Raw genomic sequence first — 25,338 nt, forward strand, 5'->3', positions numbered from 1 at the left:
AATATGAGGGGCTAGCATGTCCATATTCTTAAAACAGGATGCAAATAAATTGCTGGCTATATGCCAGATATATAATGCAGATTGCAGAGGTAATAAAAAGAAACAATCTCACCGGATGTTGTTCTCTTTGTGCTTCTCCTCTCCTCATTCCTCTGCCACTTATAGAACAGGGGTCCCGGTATTATCCCTGTCAGTCCTTGTTATTAGGCTGACCCTGGCACCCGAGACTCCCTTACAAGGACAGTCCACAGCTAGCCCTGTACATACTAGCCAGCCCGGGATTGATCCTGTGTGCCTTCCAACGCGTTTCCTAAAAAATGTGATTTATCTGGGGAATGTCACATGTAGTCTTTACCAGGAGCTACTGGGCATAACATTCCTCCAAACAGTTATCTCAAATAGTCAATAGCTATTGCTATTTTTATTGCAATAGCTATTCTCACTGGAGACAATTGTACTCAAGCAGAAAGAAAAGGGGGCCCTCCTCTGCTCACCAGTCCCCTTACAACAATAATGGCAGTAGTTCCCTGACGGCGGCCCTGGGTGAACTCCATTCGATTCTCGGAGGCAAACTGTGCATAGTGCGATTCTTTCAACGGACTGACTCAGTCCAAGGAAAAAATCAAATATGTACATTGCCCCATAAAATAACGTGGGGGGACGAGTGCTATCCATCAAAACGAAGGATAGCACTCTTCAGGTTTTGACTGTCATGTGCATGAACTGATAGGGACATAGATCAGTTGGAGTGATATACAAAAAAAATGATGCTTTCTTATACAACGGCTGATGTTTTCAGCCACAACCTGCAATTACACTCATAAGGTTCTGGCGCACCGTGATTGTAGTCTCTTTAAGGTTAAAGATGTCACCTGGCAACTTTTACGTAAAGATTCCAACAAGTGTATTTAGAGGGAACCTGTTATCAGGATTTTAGACCACTAACTAATGACGTGTGTAAAGGCGCTTTATTGCTGATTAAATCCTTATGTAGATGTAGAATTTAGTTTTTCTTTTTTAGAGAAATTTGGTGTTTCAGTGTTATCCTAATGAGCTGCAAGTACAGCTGGGTGGGACACTGCCCTTACAGCTCTCCTACCCCTCTCTCTCTCTCCCTAATCCTTTGCCCTTCTTCCTCCGGTCTCTGCCTGACAGTCACTTTTGCTTCAGTGACCTGGTATTGCTTCTGAGATTTGGGGTGGTACATGCACAGTAAGGTCCTATTGATGATGTGAGAGCCAACTCTTGATCTGAAGGGATCTAAGGAGACGACACCAGGCAATGATGCCACTTGTGTGAAATCTCGGGCATTGAAGGCAGGTCATTGAAGCAGGAGTGACATGTCAGCCAGAGCCTGGAGGCATGTGGCAGGTGGGAAGTGGGGAGAGAGGTAGGAGATCTGTAAGTGCAGTGTACCTCCCCACTGCAATTGTGGCTCATTAACAAAATAAATGTAAACTCTGGATTTCTCTGAAACAGAAAAATATAATTCTGCACACATATTTAAGATTTAATCAGCATAATCGGCATTAAAGCACCTTTACAAACATGCTATTAAGGGTATAAAATCCTGATGACAGAAACCCTATTTAATAAACCATATTGAATCATTAATGCATCAGTTAGAGTGTCTCCAACATCACATTCATGCCCTGATGTACCAATTGTATAAATTATTTGGCTCTCCAAATCGCATCATGTAAGGCTAGTTTCACACTAGCGTTTTGGAGCGCAGCGACGGCCTGCGCACGGCCGCCGCTAAGCCCCGCCCCCTGATGCGCCCACGCCGGTAGCTCCGCCCACCGGCGCATGAGGCTGCATGCGCCCTGCGTCCCCTATCTGAGTATAATCTAGATAAGCAGATAAGCCCCGGGTGTAACCTGAAAGATAAGAAAAAAACGTTAGATTATACTCACCGGTCCGGCTCCTCCCATCTTCATAGGATGCCGTCCTCTTCTTGCCTTCATGTAGTGGCTCCAGCGCAGGTGCACTGCTCTGCCCTGTTGAGGGCAGAGCAGAGTACTGCAGTGTGCAGGCGTCGGGAGAGGTCTGGCGCCTGCGCACTGCAATATTCTGCTCTGCCCCCAACAGGGCAGAGCAGTGCGCCTGTGACGGAGCTACTACAGGAAGGGAAGAGGACAACATCGTATGAAGATGGGAGGAGCTGGATCGGACCACGACACCCATCGGACCGGACCGCCCCCTCCGGTGAGTATAATCTAACGTGTTTTTCTTATCTTTCAGGTTACACCCGGGGCTTATCTACATCATTACAGAATGCTGTAGATAAGCCCCTGATGTCAATGCCGGCAGCTGATAGGCCAAAAAATAGTTGACAGATTCCCTTTAAGCATGGATTTCATAGAGGATGGGTTCCTACTCTGGATCCTCTTGTATGAAAAATAAACCTATCCATCATTTTCCTTCAGTTGAAAAAATTGGGAGTGCTTTGTGGACAGAAGAGCTATGCATTCTGTTAAAATAAAGGCAGCCAATTCCTTTAACTGACTGTATTCACATTAACTACTTTTTAAAGATATATATGTATTATTTATATTTAATATATTAAGTATATTAAATATTATATATATATATATATATATATATATATATATATATATACAGTATATATATATATTATATTAAAAATATTAGAATTAGCTTATTGTCAATTTGCAAGTGCATTGTGTTTTGTAATGCATAGAAATCACATTTACAATATGATATCATCACATGTGGCAAGTGATGTAATTGGAAGAAGGGTGGTGGACAGTGTGGTGTTTGCTTGGTGTAATCTATGTCATTAGAGGTACAATTGCATTGTAATTATGATATATTTTAATTGTAGATACTCATATCTGTGAGAAAGACATCCCGTGACCTTTCTATTCCTCCCTTCTTATTTTTCTGGTAGCACATCTTCTACATTTGCAGTAGCATTTGTAATGTGAGGTTGACAGATTCACTATGTATTTTGCTGGTTTGTTGCAAAAAAAACATGAAAGTGTGCTCTGTTTTATCAGACTTGTAAAGGAATATGTCTTCATGCAAAGTACATCAGAAGGGATCTTTTGATGTTTTCCCAACTAGCAAAACTAAGGGTCATCTGCCAAGGTTTCCTGCACTTCAGAATTTCTTGCCCAATCTATTTTCGTTCTCACTCTGGTTAAACAGAGTCGGTGCCAGTGGATGATCCAGAATTGTAGGATATGCCCATCTGAGAATAACCATCCAGCAGTTCTGCACATCGAAGATAGCAGAGCTGACTAGAGATGATTTTCCATCATCTTAAATTGCACATGTAATTTCTCTTCATGGAATTAGTGACCTTGACCTATACATCACAGATGGTGACATCTTATGTCCACTTGTATTCAGAATTGTATATTTTATTTTAAAGCTTTATGTTCTGTTTTTATAATAATCAACATGAGGAAGGATGTATCTATTCTCATTTCTGGATTAACCATTCTTTAATACTGTAATATAAAATATTACCAATCTATTCAACAATTCACTAAACGTGCTTTTTGTTTTTTGTAAATGAATGTTCCATGTAGGTTCCGCAACTCGTAAGCCGGATCCTGAACCTGAAAAACAGTCAGATCACACTGTGAAAATCGCTGGAGTCATCGCAGGAATTCTTCTCTTTGTCATCATCTTTCTGGGCATTGTCTTAGTGATGAAGAAAAGGTGGGTGGCTTGATAATCTATTCATGTGTTGTTGTTACATTATGTACTCATGAAAAATGAAGCATGGACATAAGAAACTGAAAAAAGTGATAGGCTGCCTATTAAATAATTATAATTTAATGAATTACAATTTTACACAAACATACTTATTTATAATTATACATGAATATAGATAGATATATACATTTATATATATATATATATATATATATATATATATATATATATATATATATATATATATATTAGCCTTTTTTCAGAGAATATGAATGATAACACCAAAACTTTTTCTCCAGTCATGGTTAGTGGTTGGGTGAAGCCATTTATTGTCAAACTACTGTGTTTTCTCTTTTTAAATCATAATGACAACCCAAAACATCCAAATGACCCTGATCAAAAGTTCGCATACCCTGGTGATTTTGACCTGATAACATGCACAGAAGTTGTCACAAATGGGTTTGAATGGCTACTAAAGGTAACATCAGTGCAAAGAAAAACCCCAAATTTGGAGTACAACTGTATGTGCATATATATATATATATATATATATATATATATATATATAGATAGATAGATAGATAGTATGTGAAGGACTGCTACAACCCAGTGTCAATCCAATAAAAAGTATACTTCATTCACCCATATGTAGTGCTACAGTTCAGTGCTCTCACTGAAACATTGCACTGAACATAGATCAATAAACTACAGTTTTTTTCTAGGATTCTACTGGGAAGCTGCCTTCTTCCCAATTTGTTTAAACAAAGACCTCTGGTCAAGGATTAGATATGCTGACACCATTGTCTATTACTCACTCCACATCAAATTGATTTGAGCAATTGGGAGACCAGGGAGTGACAATAGAGCTGTTATTTAAACTTACATTCCCAAATCACCCTGGCCTGGTCTACACTCCAAAGGTAACAAGTAATCTGCAATAAGCAGAAAGTTTAATCTTAATGGGGGTGTCCAAAATCTAGTAGTGCATGTCTCAATATCTAACAATTTAATTTAAAAAGCGAACTACTTTTGTAACTTGCATCAATTAAAAATTCTCTACCATTCCTTCTGTACTCTAACTTCTTTTGTCTGTTTTGTTCCACTTCTGTTGACATTCCATTTGTCTCCCAGCATGTACTGGGTATTCTCAAACGGAACATCATCAAGGAACTGGGGCTGCTGGTACTCACCCTTTCTTCTTTTATCGCCCTTAAATGTAACGTGATCAGGGTTATGCCCTTTAGTCACTCCCCGCAGTTGCCATCATCACAGCGGAATTTAGTTTAAAGAAATCCTTTCAGCAGGTTTGTGTACAGTAACCTACAGACAGTGTCAGGTTGGCACCGTTATACTGATTACATTGATACCTTGGGTGATGAAATCCGTCTTGTGGTTGTTGTGAAATCTTTATTTTCAGTTTTTAGTTAATGAGATGCTCATGCTCCGGGGCTGGCCTGGAAGGGGGGTCTTTATGTAGTGCTCTGATTAGGTATTCATAATGCAGACTGCTGACAGGTCACTGATCCCTCACTGTCCTGCACCCTAGTTTGCATAATGAATTTGAAAATGGTGCCTGCCGCTCTTGCGCAGTAGCAGCTATCATTATATATAGCTGTGATCCGATAGCTGCAACTGCACATGCGCCGGCGGTGCCATCTTACTGGAGAAGAAAAAAAATCCCCCTCCGAGATGGCGCTGCCTGCACTTAAGTATGTACAGATATTCATTATGCAAACTAGGGGCAGGTCAGTGAGGGATTAGTGACCTGGCAGCAGTCTGCATTATGAATACCTAATCAGAGCACAACATAAAGACCCCCCCCACAGTCTGCCCAGGAGCACGAGCATATCATTAACTCAAAACTGAAAATTAGGATTGCACAACAACCACAAGATGAATTTCATCAACCAAGGTATCATTTTAATGAGTATAACGGCGCCGACCTGACACTGTGTGTAGATTAATTTGCACAATCCTGCTGAAAGGTTCACTTTAACCCCTTAGTGATGGAGCTAAGTTTTTTAAATCTGACCAGTGTCACTTTATGTGGTAATAATTCTGGAATGCTTCAACAAATCCCAGTGATTTTGAGATTGTTTTTTTGTGACACATTGTACTTTATGATAATGGTAAATTTAGGTCAATACGTTTTGTTTTTATTTATAAAAAAATCAGAAATTTGAGAAAAATGTTAAAAAATTAGCAATTTTCAAACTTTGAATGATTATCCCTTTAATCCAGATAGTCATACCACACAAAAACATTCATAAATAACATTTTCCGCATGTCTGCCTTACATCAGCACCATTTGTAAAATGTTCTTTTATTTTGTTAGCATTTTAGGAGGTTTAAAAATGTAGCAGTAATTTTTCATTTTATAAAGGAAATTTATCGATTTTATTTTTTTTCGGCACCTATCCAGGTTTGAAGTGACTTTGGGGGTCCTATATATTGGAAAACCCCCAAAAGTTATACCATTTTAAAAACAGCACCCCCTGACATATTGAAAACTACAGTCAGGTAGTTTATTAAATATAAAAAGAGAGAAGCCAGCGCTGCTGGTGGTGAGAACGCATAACATGAAGTGCAATGCACATATTAACATCTAACTGTATTCAATATGAGACATTTGGCAAAATATTGATCAATAAATTGAGCCACCCCGCCGCGCCAAGGCAATCTCATGTTGGGGGTCCTACTCTACATTTTTATTATTCACTGTGCCATTACGGGCTCCTGAATATTTTAAAAGCAAGACCATATCTATTGCAAATGTACCTGAAGCATGTCTGAATCGCTCCCGTGCAGCCAGATGAAACAAGTGCAGATAAGGGCCAACCAGGTCTGAACAGAGACATCTCAGGTTAAACCTCCACACACTGCCCGACCAGCAAACACAGATGAAGGGCGATGCAGGCTCAGACACAAGTGCACAAATTATATAAAGCCTGGGGCAGGGCGGGGCTCCTGTGTGTGTGCACAGCAGCCTAGATCCATCACAATAACCACAGCAAAAATGGCGAACATAACCCAGCGCGCACGGCAACATGTCTGCATGTCTGCCTTACATCAGCACCATTTGTAAAATGTTCTTTTATTTTGTTAGCATTTTAGGAGGTTTAAAAATGTAGCAGTAATTTTTCATTTTATCAAGGAAATTTATCAATTTTATTTTTTTTCGGGACCTATCCAGGTTTGAAGTGACTTTGGGGGTCCTATATATTGGAAAACCCCCAAAAGTTATACCATTTTAAAAACAGCACCCCCTGACATATTGAAAACTACAGTCAGGTAGTTTATTAACCCTTCAGGTGATTTTCAGGAATTAATGCAAAGTGGCATGACAGAAATGAAAAAGTGTATTTTTACCACCTAAATATCGCTGACTTCTGAACAGGTTACAACAGCCGTCAGACTCTAAGGCCGCTATTTGGTCCTGAATTGCCATGGCAAACATCAGGACCACGCAATCATGATCTTATGGTGCGGATGGGGATAAAGAGGAAGCTCCCACACTCTTTTAACCATTTATATGATGTTGTCACTATTGACAGCAGCATCTAAGGGGTTAAAAAGATTTGGATGTTGCAAACACTGAACGAGCCTGATGCAGCAAGTTGTCAGCTATAGAGAACAGCTGACAGCTGCTGGATTGTCACCTGTATAGGGATGCTATTCTCTTATATCTCACGTCAGTTAAAAGACGTATTGGCGGTCATTAAGGGGTTAAATATGTGCCTCTGGTTTTAAGGGTAGGACCTACTGTCCTGTTTCTCCAATGTACCCATTTAAAGGGAATCTGTCATGTTGAAAAAGGTATCTGATCTGCAGTCAGGATACTTTAGTGTAGGAGAAGCTGATCAAATAAATATACATTTTTGTTAGAATAGTTTCAGTAAACTTGCATTTTTTATTGCATTCTTTGGTGGTTGTTTGCATATGAGTTCAATGGGCTGTCCTATTTAGTGATTGACAGTCTTGACTGTGCATGCAGATAGCTGTCAATCACAGAGTACGACTTCCAGCTGGACTCATACATACAAACACCATGATTTTCAATGAATAAAATTCAATAACCTGAATCCTTACAGAAAACCCTATATATCATTTTGCTCAACTTCTTCTCTACTCCATGGTGTCCACAGATCAGACTGCATGTACAAAGTGACAGGTTCATTTTAAGCAATTATACTTAACCAATACAATTACATCTGTAAGGAAAAGTGACTCCATGGTAAGAAACACAGGAAGTTGTGTAGTTCGATACTTTGAGACACGAAGAATTTTTGGATCAGAATGGGGCGTCACACAGTAATATTTGTACAAGCACGGTACTTGTCATGTTGTGCCTGCTACATAAGTCACATGTTGTTTAGTTATTAACTTTGGTTTGATGGATTTTTAAATAAAAGATGAAGTGTGTGTTTACATGGGTCCCAAAAAGAAAATGTATTGTAAGGTTGGATACACAGAGATCATATTTTAAAAGGGTTGTCCACTACTTGGGCAACTCCTTTTGACTCTGAATGTTTGCCTGCTTTAAAATAAAATCACTTATACTCCTCTCCAGTGCCAGCGCTGTTCCAGCAGTGTTGGCACTCACATTCCCAGGCGTCACGTGAGGTTGTTACATCATGGGAGCCCTGCACCTAATTAGCGCCGGCTTGACTGTCCCCACCTTCGGACGAATCAAACTTCAACAGGAAGTCAGTTCTGCGGCTGCTCTCTGACTTCCCCTTGATGTTCACTTTGTTTGTAGGTGAGGACAGGACGTCAGCACTGATTGGGCACAGGGCTTACATGACGTAATAACTTGACGTGAGCCCCGAGAATGCAAATGCCGAGACTGCTGGAACGGCGCTAGCACTAGAGAAGAGTATAGGTCTGTTTATTTTAACGGAGACAAACTTTCAGGTTGAGAAGGAGTTATCTGAGTAATAGACAACCCCTTTAAGCTGATTGGACACTGTTACAGATTTTATCACTTTAAAGTTAAAATTTGATGGGGATAGTTTTATGTAGATTATAAAGATCATATCCAACTGACTTTTGCACGGGTCATGTTACAAGACCGCTCTAATACAATTAGTAAGCTACATATCTCTATGAGCTGAACTTCTTTAGGATGGTGATCAATATCAGTATTATACCGGTGGAACGATGACTCTTGGCACTCCCAATGATAAGCTGATTGATGGGGCTGTGGAGTGTCGAAACTAGTTCAAGTACAGCACGGCACATTGTTTTGTGGCCTAAATAGTAGTGTGAGTGTCTCTATTAAACAGGTTGTCCACAGCCAGAAAACCCCAGCTTAATAAATTCCGGACCCAAATTAAAATAAATATAGTATATACTCACCTCCCTCCATTGAGCGGCCTCTCATCAGTTACAGCCTTTACTATATCATCAGAATGAACATCCGGTCTGAGGGAATATTGATGAGCTGCATCTGACAAGTGACACCAATGTCACATCACCTCAGGGATTAGCAGTGCTGACATCGCTGCAATGGTGCTGTTAGCACTGCGCTGGATCCCTGCTCTGACAGGCAGGGTCTCCGGCGTGTCACTTAACTCACCCATGCTGTGTTCTGTTAATCCTTCCCCATTCTTCTCATGCTTCCAGCAATGCTTCCAGCCGGGCCACCAGCCATGTCCTTAGAGCACGCGCGCTCCCGCCCCCTGAAGATAAGTGGTTAGTCTGTGCATTGCTGTCTGTGCTCTGACCGTGGTGGACGTCTGCTTAAGCCCTTAAGGCTTGTGCTGCCTGTGAATGTTTTCTAGCACACTACAGTACAATCGCTGTATTATCACTGTCCATGGAAATGAATTGAGCAAGTAGAAAATCTCTTCAAATTTGGCCCCAGATTAGATAATTCTTTGCGATTTTAAATTGTTATATGCTTGGATTTTAGAGCAATTTTAAAAAGTTCTAGTTACTTTTTTACTTAGTAGAGTAACATGAAAATAGTTCAGAAATCTCTTTCAGATTACTCTCTGAGGTTGTTATTACTCTAGGTGTATCATTAGCCAAATATCTAAGTCGTTAGACAGTTTCCTTCATTTCTGTTATTGCATGAAGGTGTGAATAATTTCTCATATTAGAATGACCGCATACTTTGCATCTTGGTGCATGGGTCTAAAACTGTCCGCTGTGATGCCCCATGGCATCACGATTTGGTTTCAAAATCATGGGTACAACATTTAATTTTGTGCTTCTTTTTTTTTTTGCAATTGCGGTTGTGACATTGAACTAAAACTCCACTCTGGTTCCTAAAGGATGGCACCAAGGCCTATATTGACAGCCCTTTAAATATTTTCTTCATTCTCAATAATATTAAATATTTCCATTTTTAAGGTTCTTTTAAGCTGGACCTTGGATTACAAGAAAATCGAGTCTCCATTATATTTCTTTTCTCATTTTATTGCTGCTATAACAGAGTCTTTGCACAAAAGTACTGAATGCAAAGCATCTAATCTATTTCATGCCATCTGCCTATGACAAATTGACCGAGTAAACAATACTTTCAACAACTACAACTTCCCTTGTACCCATCATTGTTATAAAGCGATTCCAATTAAACTATTTAAAAATACCTTAAGAAAAATATGTTCCTTTTTGTGTGTTTTGCCTTGAGCTCAATGATGAATTTCCTCCGCACGTTATGTGCTTTTTCATCAGTTTTTTAATAGCTATTTATCTCAATAGCTGCATTTGTGGAATTAAATGTAGCTCCATTCTCTTTGACTGGTTATTTTGATGAATGATATTTACTGTAAATTCTTAAATGAACGCCTTCCCTTCTCATGCACATACACGTGTGCTAATTATAACTGTAGCTAATTACTACCACTTCTTTAGTGTTTAAAAAAACTGATCTTTCAAATAAAATGTGGTTCCTGTCATAATTTTCATAGACCGTAACTTTTTTATTTTTCCATCTATGGCGCAGTCTCAGGATTTTCTTTTCTATGGCTAGTAGTGATGATGAGCGCATGTGCTCGGGTACTAACGAAGTGTCTTCAGCATGCTCGAAAAATATGTTCAAGAACTTGTGATTACATGTCTCGTGGTGGTTCAGCAGCCGCAACACATGCATCGATTGTCTCTTTGTTAAAGGGGTTGTCCGGGCTTTTCACATAATCTCAGTACATATCTGGGCTGCAGAATTATGACAATAAGTAATTTTCTTTCTGTCACTAGTTTGCACGGTTTTCTAGATATTCTGAACAGAATGTCCAAGGTGGGGTGTGTTATGGCATTGAAATGAGAATTAGTCGTAACCTCCTACTCTACTCCAAACATGCCCTCTATAGCAATAACCCCACCCTCCATAGCTACAGGCCCTCCCCGTCCACATGAAGCAGCCCTCATCACACAGTAACAAATTCTTCCCCTCCAGCAGCCTCAGTGCAGAGAGCTGCTCCTCCCCCAGACACACACTGAACAGTTATCTATGGAAAGTGAATCTAGTGAGGAGGAGGGAAAATCGTCCTGTATTCTGGGCCACTCCATGATTACAATACATAACTCATTATCAGTAATTCCTTCCCTCACTGTCCCAGGCTGCTGGCAGCAGTGACAACAGACTGTGTGATGGCCAGTGATGGGGGTCTGCAGCTTCTAATCTGCACAGGGGATGGCAGTCACTGATGTAATCTCTTGTGTGACAAAGCCTCTGCTGTGTGAATGAGACAGCTCTGTGTCACTGATGTCTTCACACAGCAGCAGATTTGGTGCAGTATATGTGCGAAGCTCCACCAAACTCCCAGCAAGCTCCAGTGACTAGCACCTCCCACTGCCCACTCATTGGCTGGCAGTAAACTGCACCAGCACTCATCTTTATCATCATTCCAGCATTGGAAAGAACACAGCAGTGATCCTCTATTTGTGAAAGCAGCACAATACATACATACATACACCCCCCAACACTTCACACTGTTACAGCTGGTGATTGGACAGGCTGCTCCCATCAATATTTGTGTCATTAGAGACACAGTGCTCACACTGCACCAAATCTGCTGCTGTGTGAAGACATCAGTGACACAGAGCTGTCTCATTCACTCAGCAGAGGCTTTGTCACACAAGAGATTACATCAGTGACTGCCATCCCCAGTGCAGATTAGAAGCTGCAGACCCCCATCACTGGCCATCACACAGTCTGTTCTCACTGCTGTCAGCAGCCTGGGACAGTGAGGGAAGGAATTACTGATAAAGAGTTATGTATTATAATCATGGAGTGGCCCAGAATACAGGACGATTTTCCCTCCTCACTAGTTTCACTTTCCATAGATCACTGTTCAGCGTGTGTCTGGGGGAGGAGCAGCTCTCTGCTCTCTGCACTGAGGCTGCTGGAGGGGAAGAATTCGTTACTGTGTGATGAGGGCTGCTTCATGTGGATGGGGAGGGCCTGTAGCTATGGAGGGTGGGGTTGTTGCTATAGAGGGCATGTTTGGAGTAGAGTAGGAGGTTACGACTAGTTCTCATTTCAATGCCATAACACCCCCCCCTTGGACGTTCTGTTCAGAATATCTAGAAAACCGTGCAAACTAGTGACAGAAAGTAAATTACTTATTGTCCTAATTCTGCAGCCCAGATATGTGCTGAGATTATGTGAAAAGCCCGGACAACCCCTTTAAGCCATCTCTGTATGTGATGCAGTTGACTAACAGCCGTGTGACATGTAGTCGCGGGAACTTGAACATATTTTTTGAGCATGCTGAAGACACTTGGTGAGCACCTGAGCATGCTCCGATAACACTTCATCCAAGCACGTTCGCTCATCAATAATGGAGGAGCTGTTCTTTTCATTGGCATCATTTTGGGATACAATGCTATGATCTCTTTATTACTTTTTTGAGAAAATGCAGCAATTGATAAAACATCAATCCTGGAGTTTTTAGGAGGTTTTTTTTCTTTACAACATTTACTATATGGAATAATTTTTTTCAATTTTTATATATTTACTTTTTTTCATTTTAATGTTTCAATATTTAAAAAAAGTTTGTTTATTTCATTTTTCTTAACCTATGATCAGTTGATCATAGTGAATTTCTCCTACGAAGCCCAATCACAAGCTGTGCTTTTTAGAAGTGCAAAGATGGTGATGATGGGGGCCACAAGTAGGCCTCTGGCTTTCAGAACAAAACATCAGCACCTTCTGATCACCTTGCAGGGGCCAATGGGCGCCCAGATCGGCACACCAGTGGGCACGCACCTGATAAAGGTACTGGCTGTCCAACATAACCATCTGCCACTCTGTGTGGAGCGGGCTCAGCTCCCAAGTGTGTCTCACATACATGTGCTGTAGTTGTTGTTGTGCAGGATGAATGGACTCTGAGCACATGAGCTCATAGTTATGCAGTTGCCTGGAGCTCATAGATAAATGTATTCACATGGCTACTGAAAGCATGGGGGAAAAAAGTCCTTACCATTTTAATGACTTGAACTTAATGTCATTTTAGAGTTCTTCTAAATACTGATTTAATCTTATCAAGATTGACTTACCATAAATTCAGTGCATATGACTTGAAAATCACATTTAGTCACATTTTAATTAAATCCATAATAAACAAAAATAATGAACTCAAATCAATTTATTGAACACGAGCAGCCCATTCTTGTGATTATACTCGACAAGCCTACCAAATAAAATGGTTCTAGGAAGTCTCAGCTGCATTTGATGCTTGAAAATAGATATTGCTTCTAGAATGTATATCTTGAGCCTTCCCAGAGAAACTAGATAAGACAGAAAATTCAATGAAAGCCAATATTGCAAAGAGATGAACATAATATGTAGCCTAAGGCAAGGTACGCAGGTCAAATTCTTCAGCATACTATAATAAGAAAATAGAAAAAACTTAAAACACAAACAACCTCCAACTTCTTCCAAACTTATCATTGGCTCGCTGGGATATAGGTATTGCAGCGTCTTGCAGCTAGGCTAGAAATTAGAATGACAAAATATTTTTCTGTACAATTTGCATATTTAAAGCACATCTTTTTTTAATTAAAATTTTATTAAAAACTCTTCTTATTGCTTTTTGTCTCTGCTCGAACTTCCGCGAAGTTTCATATTTATCACTTTGAGGAGCTGGCCACGGTCTAGAGACTATTGGACCAATGCACGTAGAGCGGAATGCACAGCTGTAAGGGATGCAGACTTTTTCCAGTACGAAGCACCGGTTTCGTCAATCTTATTGTTGTGCTCTTTTAGAGATTTGCTTGCTGCGTTTTATTAGAGATTTGTTTGCTCACCAGTTCAGCCTCCGGATTCAATGTTTCTATTCAGTAACAGTAAAGGCCCCGTTACACACATCAATGTCCCAGCGATCCCACCAACGATCCGACGTGGATGGGATCGCTGGGACATAATTAGCTGATCGCTGGTGGGCTGTCACATAGTTACCCGCTGTTTACGTTGGATACCAGCTCCCAGCGTCACCGATCGTTGCTCTCCCGCTGCCACATGCAGCGATGCGCACTGGCCAGCGGGAGACCAACAATCAAAAAATGGCTCAGGACAGTCCTGCACGATCAGCGATACCTGGCAGGGGGGCCGGTCGCTGAAGCGTACCACACACAGTGAGATTGCTAGCGAGATCGCTGTGGCCTCACAAAATCAGCGATCTCGCTAGCGATCTCGCTGTGTGTGACGGGGCCTTAAGCAGAGGAAGAGGTGCAGGTTGGATCTTATTCATACATTAGGCCAGAACCAAAATTGGTAATCAGCTAAAGTAATCATTCTAATACTCTTGTTAGTGTATCAGGGGCATCAAGCCATAGTTCTCCCAGTCACTAATCCCATTGTGAGGATAGTAGACCCAATAGAGTCATCACCACAGGGGGTCTCACATGCAGGTGATGGGTTCAGCCTGAGGAAAATCACCTCCAACATTGCACAGTTATCTTTGGGGGAGGGGTGTGAATACTTCTGCCCTTTCAGGGGGCTGATCCCAGGAGAGGGAGAACGATAAACCACATGTTTAGTGAGTGAATTGGTGCAGTACCATCAACAGGCAAAGATCTATTGCTAAGGTCCTGGTGCCCATTTATGGATGGCATTTGAGTTTGGAGATCGGTTGCCGACTGGGCTGAATACACATGCTATGGTCGTGGGATCTGTCGTATGGATTTGAGGAACTATCTTAAGGACTGTTGCTGCTGGCTGGAGCTGGATACGTGTGCTACAGTCGTGTTATTTGTCATCTGTAGGAGTGTGGACTGTGACTATAGACTACACTGGCTAGTGATACAAAATCTGTGGGCCAACCAAAAGTTGAGAGACAGTGAGTATCGCCTGGTATGGGACAGTGGAACTATGAGCTCCTGGGTGGTGATCTTGTGGACCGGTGGCAATGTATTTTTGCTATCTACCTGGAGTTGTTGTAAAACCATGGACGTAAGGAATAAAAAATAGTTGTATTGCTAACCTACCTAATACAACCCGCAACCACAGATTCTCATGGACCCATATAGAGGCCTATTCATCAAAGTGTTCACTCCAGGAAAATCATGTAAAACACTTTGAAAAGTCGCAAAATTTTTGCCAACCAGAATATGGGCAAATTTTTAAGAATGGCCTGGATGCCTTTCTTGAAAAGTATAATAATACAGGGTATATACACTAGTTTCCTTGATATTGCGTTCATCCATGGAACTAGTCTGATTGCCGTATGTGGAGTCGAGAAGGAATTTTTTTTCCCCAATGTGAAGCTTTCTGTTTGCCACATGGGTTTTTTTTGCCTTCCTCTGGATCAACATGTTAGGGCATGTTAGGTTAGGATATGGGTTGAACTAGATGGACTTAAAGTCTTCCTTCAACCTTAATAACTATGTTACTATGTGAGATTTTTGCCAACCAGAATATGGGCATATTTTTTTGTCGACTTTTGTATTTTTTAGTCGCCAACAGCTTTTCAGTCCATCAAAAGTTACGGCGTAACTTACTCCAGATATGTTACTCCACTCCATGAATGGAGTAACATTTTTGGCGTAAAGGTGTAAGCCATTAAGAAGAGCCAAATTCATTATTTGGTATACACCTCTTGATGAAATCAACGCATCCTAATCCACAACACACCTTTAATCAACAATTGTATGCAACACCAGCCTTAATGAATCGGCTTCTTAATGTCTATCACAGAAGAAGGCACGTTTTTGCTAGTCCCTGTTCCTATTTTTCTTTCTTATCTCTGGAGATCATCCTCTTAGGTTTTACATTAAATTTATTGTAATACTCAATTCATGGTGGCCTGTGCGTGCAAATCTACAAAAATTAGAAATACCATGAATACCGTAATTAATTAAATTCAGCACAGAAAGAAACATCTAAAATGGTATGAATCAATATTACAAGCAAATATGAGGAATTTTTGGAATATATCTTATCCTAGAGTTCTGCTTCTTTCTCCACTTACGAGTCACCTCTTCCCCTGCCTCCTGAACTCGACATCCAGTTGAAAAACAAAAATATCAAAGCCTTCCTGGTCAAAGCGAGACAGACAGAACAGTGAGGTGTCAGATTAGATTTCCTAAGGGGAGAGATGGGGAAAATGAGCCTCCTGAGATACACACATTTATACTGCAGATTCAATCAACAATTATACCTGACTATGGTGCTGGAATCATAGCGATGGAGCTCACCATTGCTGGATAATATTTTCCATGCCCCTGTATGGAGATGAGTGAATCAATCCGCGGAGGATCAAGTTTAAGCTCAACTTCCTGAAATCTTCAGCTCCATGGAAATTCGAACACTGCGAGATTCCATTCTCAAAAAAGTGAACTTACACTATTTCTCACACTGATGAAGCATCAGTGAATTTCTTTAATAAGATATTATTGTAAAAATAGTGCCTGTCACATACAGATTGCTTTATATTTTTAGACAAAATGACAGTTATTGTAAGTGTGCATCCATTAGGGCTCAGTCACGTCTGTATTATGCTTGTATGGGACTCCAACGTACAGTACCTTTGTATTTATCTGATTTCGTTCTGTTTGAATTCATAAAGTAAAAAGTCATTGTACTCTACTCTCTACTGGAATTATTGATTTTAGAGCAGCAAGGCCCAATAATAGGTTGCTTTGACCAAGCATTTATGTGTTTTAATGGGGAGAGCAGCGTAAAGGAGCCCATAAATGTTACATAAAACGGAATGATTGTTGTTGGCTCGGTGAAACAAACCATGGATGGACGTTTATAATTACTCAATACACCAGCCGGGCGTGTTGTATTTTTTGCCTGATGATCAGTAATGACAGCATGATTGGAAGAAAAAAATTAAACAGTGGCCAATGTAAATGGTGATATGTTTGGGACCATTGACAAATTATCATTGTGTCATGCAGCCCCCCACCCGATTTTCATCTGTATATGGGGTAGGGCCTCTTACTTCTACCAGACACATCTGACAATCTGAGAGCATCATGATGAATGGATAGACACCCTCATTCCAAAGATGTGTCATTTACTGGTCTGTTTGCTGTGGTTTTGATAAAATCACCACTTTCTCTACCAGTTCTCTGAATGCTGACCTCTGTGTAACCCTGCCCACATTCCTGATTGGTAGCTTTCTGTGTACACTGTATATTGGTGGAAGGCTGCCAATCAGTGGTGGGGGCGGGGTTACATAAAGCAGGGCGACTACATGACACAGGACAACTAGTCCTTTAGTGATAATCTTTTAGCTGATAAAACTACAACAAGCAGTCTAGTAAGTGACACATCACTGGAATCCAGATATCTGCCCATACATCATGCAGCTCTCATATTACATAACAATATCTTGCTTACAGATTCCCTTTAATGTCACAGGAGATGTGAAAAGTGACCTCCTGCTTCCATTACAGGTCCTTTAGGTTACAGAAGGTGAACTATATGTATCGTCAATGTATGCTAATATGTTCAGTCATTGACTCCGATGTGCTGCATGCTGTGTCTGTGATGTTATTTGCTTCTGGAACCTCATTCATGTCATCTGATCTGTTCTCGTTCATCCAGATTTTTCATACATTAATATCTGGCTTTTCTTTCCTTCCATTTCATCTTTTTCCACTGCCTATATCCTTGCTTCATCATGGCAGAAGAAGCTATAACTCCTACACATATTACCTGTAAGTAACTTTTTGTGCATAAGTAGTGTCATGCTTTCTGCCATGTTTTTAATCATGCATGAATATGGAATGTCAGCTCGATGTTGTAACATTCATTTCCACCCATGTAACATCACTTGCTAGATAGATGGAAAAGTTGATAAATGAAATAATCAGATATGTTAGTAGCCACTTTTTCTTCCCTTGTTCCCCAAAGGTATGTGGTCCCAGCTGCCATTGTCTTCTTACCCTGAGTTTTATCACATATCTAATAAACTTGCCATAACAGTACTCCATGTACCATCCTATTCGGTTATAAAACGTGGTGGGAATTGGTGGCTATCGCTAAGATTAAAACTGTCTGTAATGGAGCAGCAGATTTAATATTTTATCTCCAGTTTGACATGGGACTGCGCCACAATAAGAAAGATGGCTGAAGTGGCCCCTGATAATTCTATAAAATGATATCGCATAGTCTGCGCTCTGAATAGCATCTTGCCCCTTTGCCACAGCTATGCCTCAAACTGGGTAAATAAAATGGGATGTTTGCAGAAATGTTCATTTTAAAACCAAATTCAAGTAGGTTATGTGGCTGAGAAAACTAATTACCAGCTGCAAATTGCAGCTACTCATTTGTTCCAGACGATAAATATAACAGCAGCATGTTTGTGCTCTTACTGTATTCTCTTATTGTTCAGGCTGATGAATTCGACTTTATAAACTCTAAACTGCATTGCGGAAACTGAATGGAGATGATGTTCTGAAATAATTCCTTGTCTTCTGATTTTATATTCCAGTCTTTTTGAGCCTATCCCACTATAATAAAGTTCTTATCTATAGAGCAGTGATGTCCAAACTCTCTTACCTCTAGAGCCACAGTCGGCTCTGAGAGAGGATCGTGAGCCACATCCAGGGACCCTCCTAGAACACCCCCCCCCCAAAGTACTGACTTTCAGCTCCCGTCTCCCCCACAGGAGCTTCCCCACAGTAATCACACAAAAGCAGTAGACTTTCACCCAGGGGCTCCCACCTTATTCCTGCATTTGGAACGCAGACCACACTATTGCATACAGCTTCAAGCACTCCCTCTATCCGGCAGTATCATCCTATATCCACATTAACCCATACTTAATTTATCTCTCCAACTGCAAGCCCAATATATACACATGCAGACGTCTTCTTTTGTGAGGAGTTACTCCCTAAAGTCACAATCTGCTCTTCATAGCTGTTTGCTAGACCTAGTTCTAATGGGTTGGCAGCCAAGACATCATCGCTCAGTCAGCCCCATGTGGCTTCCGAGTCACAGTTTGGGGATCACTGCTAAAGAGCATACTACATAGTTGTGACTCAGTAATTATTAAATGTTACTTATCTACAACATACAATTGGATTTTATTATACACCCAAAATACTTTTCCCATGTGCAAGCTGCCCATACACCTGAGATAACCGACGGCTCGTTCTTGCTATCTTTCCCGAATTCCTAATACACACCAATGCTCTTCTCGGCCAAGCGTTTATGTATTTTTATTTAGTAAAGCACAGATAACCACTGCTAGACACCTCAGGCAATGGCTTATCTGTCAAGGAGAACTGGAAGACGTTATCCACATTAAACGGGCAGCTGGACCAATAGAAAATGGCCGACTCAGTCAACTGCTCACCCAGCTTCTTTAAAGGTCCATTACACATTAGAGACATTTACGAATTGTGTCCTGCACCACCCTTCTTTCTCCACCCCACCTGTATGTATATAGATGACAAGTACAAACTGAAGCCAATATGTATTTGGTGCGCAAGAGTAGTGTTATTTGATTTATACCATGGAGAGGGCCAAGGGTAAAGGTGTTATTGATGACTTATTACATTCAAAATACTCCCTTAAGAAAACGCAGAACCTAGCTGTTATAGTACTTAAAAGTATCTAGCACTGTTATGTGGCTGCCCTGAAAATGATCAGTCTGTGGCTGCCCTGAAAATGATCAGTCTGTGGCTGCGCATTGCTTTCTTATATGAAAAGGGCAGACGGCTGATAGGTACTCGCTAAGAAAGAAAAGAGAATGCCGAGCACTCGGGGCAAAAATAAACCTTCACAATCTATGGAACTTTTCTTTAGAGGGGCTGTCTAATTTGGAGAACTCAGTGTCTTAATTTAGGAAATTAAAAGAGGGTATTTCCCATATCAGGATTATCATATTTTAGCCAGAGTGTAGGACCAGTAGAGAGAGCATATCTAGCTCTGTAGGATCGGTCCTGTCCTAAATTATAGAGACAACCATTGATTCACATGGGTACTGTGTAAATCTTAGTTACCCCAATGGTGTCACTACAGGGAAATTAATATCACATCTGTCACAATGGTTTGAGTAATGTTCTAGGGTGTATGTTGTTGTGGTTGTTCTGTGCTCTTCTCTATGTGGCGATTATCTATTATATGCCTGTGTAGTTTTTTTTAATGATTTTAACACATTAAAATTCAGTGAATATGGTAGTTAACATATGACCTTCATAGTGACAATATTTATTAGTAACTTTATAGGTAGTTCATCTCTGAGAAAGGATTTTAGGGGGATTAAATAAATAGCTGTTGTGTACACTTAACAAATTGAAGAGCTTGCTTTAATATATCCTCCGGCATTAATAAAAAAAAATTCTCTGATTGTTATTGGTCCTATATTTAAGTGTGTGTATGTAGATCGATATACTGAGGTCATTTGAAAAACGTTTGCAGTAAATGGCCGGGAGCTGTAGGTACTGTTTGCTGACCACTAGTGTTCTTTTGTTATTATAAGGGGCTGTACATATGAAAAATAATATACACTACTGTTCAAAAGTTTGGGGTCACCCAGACAATTTTGTGTTTTCCATGAAAACGTATACTTTTAGTAATCAAATGAGTTGCCAAATGAATTTAAAATCTAGTCCAGACACGGACAAGGCTTGAAAAAGAAGATTTTTATTTGAAATAATAATTTTCTCCTTCAAACTTTGCTTTCGTCAAAGAATGTTCCCTTTGCAGCAATTACAGCATTGCAGACCTTTGGCAACAGTTAATTTGCTGAGGTAATCTGGAGAAATTTCACCCCATGCTTCCAGAAACCCCTCCCACAAGTTGGTTTGGCTTGATGGGCACTTTTTGCGTACCATACGGTCAAGCTGCTACCAGAACAGCTCAATGGGGTTGAGATCTGGTAACTGCGCTTGCCACTCCATTACAGATAGAATACCAGCTGCCTGCTTCTTCCCTAAATAGTTCTTGCATAATTTGGAGGTGTGCTTTGAGTCATTGTCCTGTTGTAGGATGAAATTGGCTCCAGTCAAGCGCTGTCCATAGGGTATGGCATGGCGTTGCAAAATGGAGTGATAGCCTTCCTTATTCAAAATCCCTTTTACCTTGTACAAATCTCCCTCTTTACCAGCACCAAAGCAACCCCAGACCATCACATTACCTCCACCATGCTTGTCAGATAGCGTCAGGCACTCTTCCAGCATCTCACAAATGTTCTTCTGTGTGATCAAAACACTTCAAACTTGGATTTGTCTGTCCATAACACTTTTTCCAATCTTCCTCTGTCCAATGTGTGTTCTTTTGCCCATATTAATATTTTCCTTTTATTAGCCAGTCTCAGATATGGCTTTTTCTTTGCCACTCTGCCCTGAAGGCCAGCATCCCGGAGTTGCCTCTTCACTGTAGACGTTGACGCTGGCGTTTTGCGTGTACTATTTAATGAAGCTGCCAGTTGAGGACCTGTGAGGCGTCGATTTCTCAAACTACAGACTCTAATGTACTTGTCTTGTTGCTCAGTTGTGCAGCGGGTCCTCCGACTTCTCTTTCTACTCTGGTTAGAGCCTGCTTGTGCTCTCCTCTGAAGGGAGTAGTACACACCGATGTAGTAAATCTTCAGTTGCTTGGCAATTTCTCGCATGGAATAGCCTTCATTTCTAAGAACAAGAATAGACTGTCGAGTTTCAAATGAAAGTTCTTTTTTTCTGGCCATTTTGAGCGTTTAATGGAATCAACAAATGTAATGCTCCAGATTCTCAACTAGCTCAAAGGAAGGTCAGATTTACAGCTTCTCTAATCAGCCAAACTGTTTTCAGCTTGCTAACATTCTTGCACATGGGTTTTCAAGGGTAATTTAACCATCCTTTAACCTTCTTACACAGTTAGCAAACACAAAGTACCATAAGAACACTGGAGTGATGGTTGTTGGAAATGGGCCTCTATACACCTATGAAGATGGCGCATTGCAAACCAGATGTTTGCAGCTAGAATAGTCATTTACCACATTAACAATGTATAGAGAGTATTTCTGAATCATTTAATGTTAGCTTCATTGGAAAAAAAAACTGTGCTTTTCTTTCAAAAATAAGGAAATTTCTAAGTGACCCTAAACTTTTGAACAGTAGCGTGTGTGTGTTTATGTGTATATATATATATATATATATATATATATATATACATACACAGCATATATATATATATATATATATATATATATATATGTATATAATTACAATAACATGACAAAATGGGTCAGAGACTAGTAGAAAGGGAGGAAGAACCCTTTTCATGCCTGCTAGTGTATATCCTAAAGTCACCCATGGAAGCTCAACAGTACCTTACCTATATAACATAAATGATCTCATGGTGCATACAGCCTTCTGTATCGAATCAGTGGACAAGGCCGTCTCAATGACTATTTGCCCCCAGTAAAATAGTAACATCTATACCACCTCTGGTGCTGGCATCATTCCAGCGGTGTCTGTACTGGCTCTCCTGGGACGTCCGTGACATTTTTAGGTCACACAATTCCTGTGGCTAATCAGTGTCTTCTTCACTGACCCCTCCTTTCGACAAATCAGACATCCAGAGGAAATGAGAGCTATGGCTGCTCTCTCACTTCCTCTGGATGGCAATTACATCCAAAGGACAGGGCATTGAAGCGACCGCTGATTGGCCACATGAATCACTCTGGGAGAGCCAGTGCCAACACCACTGGAACGGCGCTGGCACCGGAGGGGAGTATAGTTGTTTTAGTGAGGGGAAACAGATTGAGAGCCAGTTTTCTGAGTCTTGAACAATCCCTTTAAATATAATATTATTTAGATTGGCAGCCACCACTGTAATAAACCTATGGTGAAGGCCGTTGACTTTACCTGTAGTATGACGACCAAGCCTATAAAGAACTGGGCACCAAACTGCAGTTAGAATGTGTTTGTAAACTTTATTTTTCCCTTCACTATAAGATCACACAAAAAAATACCAATACATCACATAAACATCATCTGCCATAGAAGCTAGTAAAATATAAGTATATTAATAGGGCATTCAAACACTAGTATTCATAAATTACTTTTTTCTAAGACACCACTGTGAGTCACAACCCATCAGTATGTCCCAAAATATGTTCAGCTATAGGATTAATGGCTCATATATAGTATAGTTTTATGAAATCCTCCAACCACAGCCCTATTTTCTACATTCATTCAATAAAACTAATGTCATGTAGTTCGATTTCCTGATTTCTCAAATTTTAAAGATGTAGAAAAAGTAAAAAAGCAATAATGGCTTCCAAATATCCTGTTTGTTCTGCTGTGCTGTATCTGGTTCTTTATAGAATAACCTTCCTACCTAAAGCTTGAATATCATCCCATTATAGCATTATTCTATATTAGTTCTCATTTGGGGGTCCATGAGTTATACACAGCCATACAAACGTTTTGATGAAAATATTTCCAGATTATTTCTAAATCTGGGAGTCTGACTCAGGTTGAGAATAAATTACTCATCCACGCGTTTCACCTGCCCATCGTAGAAAACCATCATTATGTAAGGAGAGAATTATACTTCTGAATGATGTACTCTATTAGAAGGAGCTGGAAATCTGGCGTATAGATTTCTGTACCAATATCTCAGCAGCGACAAAGCACTTATATTACCAACTAATGTGCAGTGCTTAATGGAGTGAGAGGACTCATGACACACATAAAGAATGTCTGCACCAAAGAGCCACACATAACCCTACAGAAACTCGTCTGAATCCGGAAGAGCTTTTTATATAATACATATACTCTGGTAAAACAATTTCGTCATAGATCATCAGGTATCATATAAAAATGCCAGCCACTCTGGAAAAATTAGACCAGAGAGACATTATTATTTTATCTGTTTGGAAAGAAGTCAAGCCAGGTAGCAGTGTGAGGAGCCGGAGTCGGCGCTGGCACTGCCTGTATTACTACGACAGCTTTACCACCGCTGTGTGTCCACTAGGCACAGCCCCATCTCACACACTTGCTTTAGAGTTTACCTGGCTTTAAACATGTTTATCTAGCAGTATGTATATTGTATAGATCCAGGATTTCATCCTGTCTAGTCCAGAGCTGAACTTCCCCAATATTCCATGCTAATCTATTGTAAAAACTTGGAAGAAAGTGTCAATTTTTTACTCCAGGCTGTACAGACAAACAACTGATGGCGAACAACCTAACTGACCCATTATATTACAGCAGCTTAACAAAAGGCTGCCATACACATTAGAGAAAAGTCGGCCGAACCAGTCAATTTAGTCAGGACTAGACGACCATCTGACGTGTACGAGGGAACATAGACTCTTCTCAGCAGATAGTGTTGAGGGAAAGAAGCTTTTCAGGCTGCTGGATTTTAACTTTTCTTTTGTTCTGTGGGGAGGTAAACTGCTGTGATGTATGTCTTGAAGAATTTGCAGAGATATCAGTTGGCCAAGCGACTGCTCAGTCGAAAGCTATATAATGTGTATGAGAGCATTGAGTTGTTAGAAGCTTGTCTGAAAATGGGTTTTTGAATTGTTTTCTTTAACAGGACTGTGAGTGCAGCTCTGGACTATATGACGTGTTATAAAGGGGTTACCGGGATATCTGTAAAATTTGCCAGTGACTGTAGCAAGCTGTTCTCAAGTATACAAATTTGCATACGTACAGTCCCATTACGAGCACTGGTAGGGTGTAAAGGAGCGGAATCCTAAAGGCTCGCTCAGATAAGCGTATAACACGGCTTAGTACTATCTGATGTTTTAAAGATAATGTTCGGACCAATGTTATACTATGGGGCAGTGCTGATCATCATTTTTTTTTCATGACGATTCAGCATCTGCGGACACAGACAATGGAGAAGATGGAGAAATTAATTTCTCCATCTGCTCCACACTTGTGCCCAGTTATTCTCGCATGCTAGAGAATCGCATCACACTAAGATGACACTAAGCTCAATCTCTGACCGAGTTTGAGCCTAGTGTCATTAGCATAATCATTCCGATTCTCTCACATAAGAGAATCATTAAACATGTAACTCCGGCCTTAGGCCAAGTTCACACGGCAGTATTTTAGCCAGTATTTCACATCAGTATCTGTAAGTCAAAACCAAGGAGTGGTGAAATGTTTTTATTATATTTTTCCTCTGATTATTCATCTCCTGGTTTAGTCTTACAATTACTGATGTGAAATACTGACCAAGTACTGAACGTATGAACGTGGCTGTATAATCAGTATGTTACACAGTTGAAATGATCGAAT

At 40.4% G+C, this 25,338-nt stretch overlaps 1 protein-coding gene across 5 annotated transcripts in view; it reads left to right on the forward strand.

Moving 5' to 3' along the window:
• Nucleotides 1-25,338, forward strand: part of PTPRM (protein tyrosine phosphatase receptor type M) — a 929,698-nt gene that overhangs the window by 631,809 nt on the left and 272,551 nt on the right. For 3 of the 5 annotated variants that reach the window (XM_073550942.1, XM_073550938.1, XM_073550940.1), the window contains 2 exons: nt 3,561-3,693; nt 17,779-17,808. In XM_073550942.1, coding sequence (XP_073407043.1) covers nt 3,561-3,693; nt 17,779-17,808 — 163 coding nt within the window. The remainder of the gene's footprint in view (nt 1-3,560; nt 3,694-17,778; nt 17,809-25,338) is intronic. The other 2 variants (XM_073550939.1, XM_073550941.1) reach the window with 1 other exon arrangement.

This window comes from Dendrobates tinctorius, unplaced genomic scaffold, assembly GCF_039654945.1.
Source record: "Dendrobates tinctorius isolate UK_male_01 unplaced genomic scaffold, ASM3965494v1 ptg000171l, whole genome shotgun sequence".
NCBI classification, from domain to species: Eukaryota; Metazoa; Chordata; class Amphibia; order Anura; family Dendrobatidae; genus Dendrobates; species Dendrobates tinctorius.